The sequence below is a fragment of the Setaria italica genome, chromosome IV, assembly GCF_000263155.2.
Source record: "Setaria italica strain Yugu1 chromosome IV, Setaria_italica_v2.0, whole genome shotgun sequence".
Taxonomy (NCBI): Eukaryota; Viridiplantae; Streptophyta; class Magnoliopsida; order Poales; family Poaceae; genus Setaria; species Setaria italica.
Genome location: NC_028453.1, coordinates 36,021,969 through 36,025,038, shown reverse-complemented (window position 1 = coordinate 36,025,038; position 3,070 = coordinate 36,021,969). Strand labels below are relative to the sequence as shown.

Genomic DNA, 3,070 nt, shown 5'->3' with positions numbered 1-3,070 from the left:
GTGAGTCGTAGTCACGGGAAAGAGGAGGTGGTCTCAAACTCGGCCAATGTACGAATCTGCCTTGTGATGTTGAGGTTATTACCAATCCTTGGGCTGGACCAGATAGTGGTATTTCTGGCGGATAAACCAAATCGGAGTCGTCGTCTTCGTCGTGCCCGAGTTCGAGTTGGATTCGAGTAAGAAAACCCTGGTGGACTTCGGCTGCATGGCGGAGTCTGTGCGGAAACTGTTTTGGAGTCGAAACCGACTTGGGAAGTGACCGGGACCGACTAGTCCGAATCGAAGTCGAGTCCGACGCGTAGTCGAACTTGAAGTTGTCGACTTTGAAATCTTGATTTTTTCTAACCAGATCCTCTGATTTCTTCTCCTAGGCGTTGATGATCTAGCGCTGCAATGAACCAGAGCCGTCAGCAATGCAGAGCTAGGATCCGAAAACGAAGGTGGCGTCCGCTTCGATGATGAAGACGGGCTTGATGATGACCGTGGCCATTGAGTTCCCGCTGAGAAACTCGACGAGAGCCCCTACCTGGCGCGCCAGCTGTCGGTGTTTTAGACCAGCAACCCGCCTAGGGGGTACCCTAGGTGGTCTTTTGTGCGGTAAGGATCGTCGAGAATCAAGGAATCAATGGTGACGCAAGAAACACGATTTAGACAGGTCCGGGCCGCTAGATCGCGTAATACCCTACGTCCTGTGTGTTGGTTTGTATTGATCTTGGATGAACTAGAGTTGTTCTGTTTGAGGGGGGTCCCTGCCCCCCTTATATACACGGGAGGGCAGGGTTACAAATCCGAGTCTTAGTCGAGTACTATTACAGAGTTCTACTCGGTATGACCCGAGTAGTTTTCCATACACATACTTGACTAGTCCGAGTGGGATAGACCTATCCCTTGTCCTGATCACATCCGAGTACGCCCCTTAGTGGGCCGTCCAAGGTCTACTCGTGAGCCTAGGGTGCATGCGTGACAGTTAGTTTAGTTTATTTTATATAATAACAGAGGTGGGTAATTTATATATAGATTTAGGGGGTTACTTTAGGCTATTTTCATAATGGCATAGGTGGGTAATTGTTTAAAAAACATAATAGATCCAATAGCTATGATGATTTGAATCTATCGATTTATGGTCGGATGTTTTGCTTTTTTGTGAGAATTTATAGGATTTCTCTATTTTTCTATATGAATTCTAGGTGGCTTCACCCGAAAATTTTAAAAGAAGGTTAGAAGCCTCCTATTAGTAATAGTAAGATAGGCACCGGGTATAAATTGCTAGAAATGGATTGCCAACAAGAACATGCCTACAGACAGGTCTGACCTGCGTCAAACTTGACCGGGCGAAAAGGCCAACAACAAGCCAAATTATCAAGATGCTTCACGGCTCGGAAGACGCAGACTGCGACAAACGGAAAAGGAGAGAAAAGAGGTAAGGATGGGCAACCATATATGATCGTTCTCTTAAACCTGCTTACAGGCCGAAGAAAGCCATCCCAATGTGTGCGATGGTTTGGATCAGTTGGCCATATGAGCAAGTGGGACTAATCCCACCACATGAATACATGGGCTGAAACACTTACTGAGTTGTCAACTGTGATATTACAATAGTTGTGTCTTACTGGTAAATTTCGCTACAGGAAACCTAATATTGTGGTGTTTGCTGCACCCAAAAACTGAGGTTCCGCTGATGAGCATCCTAATTCATTGCTCTTTGTTGACAACACTCTGTGCACTGGAATACAACCTTATTATAGTCGTACATGATCTTTCATTTCATACTATGCTTCATCACTATTCTGTTTTCCCCATGACGAATTGCTTCTACAGATGGCCTAATAAGGATTATGAAATTGCTTTTGCTAAGCCCAACTATAATAAATCCTGGATATATTCCAGCAACCAGCATCTCACAAACTCATCACAATGGCCAGCTTTGCAAAGCCGCAGCATCTGCTAGACTGCTACTACTCGTCGCCGTCATCGTTCTCTTGCTTCCCTCCGCGGACGCCCGCCGGCGCCCGGTGCACCTACGGTTATACATGCACGACATCATCGGCGGCCCGGAGCAGACGGCCATCCACCTCATCCGGAACGCCGGGCCGCCGCACAAGTCCCTGAAGGGCGCGTACTTCGGCGACACGATGGCCATCGACGACCTCGTCACCGATGGCCCCGGCATCGACTCCGGCTCCGTCGGCCGGGCGCAGGGCACCTACATGCTGTCCTCCCAGCACGAGGAGGTCCTCGTGGCCGCCGTCACCGTCGCGCTCACCGACGGGCCGTGCAGCGGCAGCACCTTCGTCATCGCCGGCCGCGTCGGGATCTACGACGACAAGTCGGAGCTCGCGATCGTCGGCGGGACGGGCCAACTCCGGCGCGCCGCCGGCTACGTGCTGTGGAGGATGGCCAAGGTGGTGTCCGAGGTGTATATTGTGGTGGAGCTGATCGTGCACATGTCTGTACCGGCGAATGCTGCTGCTCCTAGCAATGGGTCATCACTTGCGATCGAGTAGAGCTCTAGCGCAAACATCTCAACCGCAAATAATGCTACATGGAGAGATGAGGTGATCATTATTTGGAGATGAGGTGATTATTTTTTTTACGCACTCTTGGCACTACGTTGGATGGCAGATTGGCAGCTCCTCCACTGTCCCTCCCTCTCTCGTCTTTTATACTCTTCAGGACCATGGAGTCCAATACTATTTTTCTGCTTCAAAGTTTAAACTATATATCGTCTGGGATTTGAACAATTGGCTTGCCAAGTGGGGGTTCTTATATAACTTCTGAAAGTTGTTTAAGCACTGTGGCTTTAAAGCCATTAGGTCCAAATTAGGTATCTTAAAATAAACATTTCGAAAGACTACGTTCAACATTTCCTAAAAATAGATCAACATTTAGAAATACTAGATTCAACATTTTTCGAAAATGCATATCAGCATGTTCAAAAAATACTACTTTCAGCATTTTTCACAACCTATTTCAATATTTTGGAAAAATGGATTGAACATTTGTCTATACCAACATCAACATTTTGGGGAAAAAAGCCATGCCTTCTTCTTCTCCAGTACTGGCGCTCAAG

At 47.7% G+C, this 3,070-nt stretch overlaps 1 protein-coding gene across 1 annotated transcript; it reads left to right on the top strand.

The window, feature by feature from the left end:
• Positions 1 to 1,493: 1,493 nt before the first annotated feature.
• LOC101773927 (dirigent protein 3-like) lies at positions 1,494 to 2,708 on the top strand. Its single transcript, XM_004966001.3, has one exon. It carries the CDS (start codon positions 1,836 to 1,838, stop codon positions 2,502 to 2,504), a length of 669 nt encoding a protein of 222 aa, XP_004966058.1. The 5' UTR covers positions 1,494 to 1,835; the 3' UTR covers positions 2,505 to 2,708.
• Positions 2,709 to 3,070: the final 362 nt, after the last annotated feature.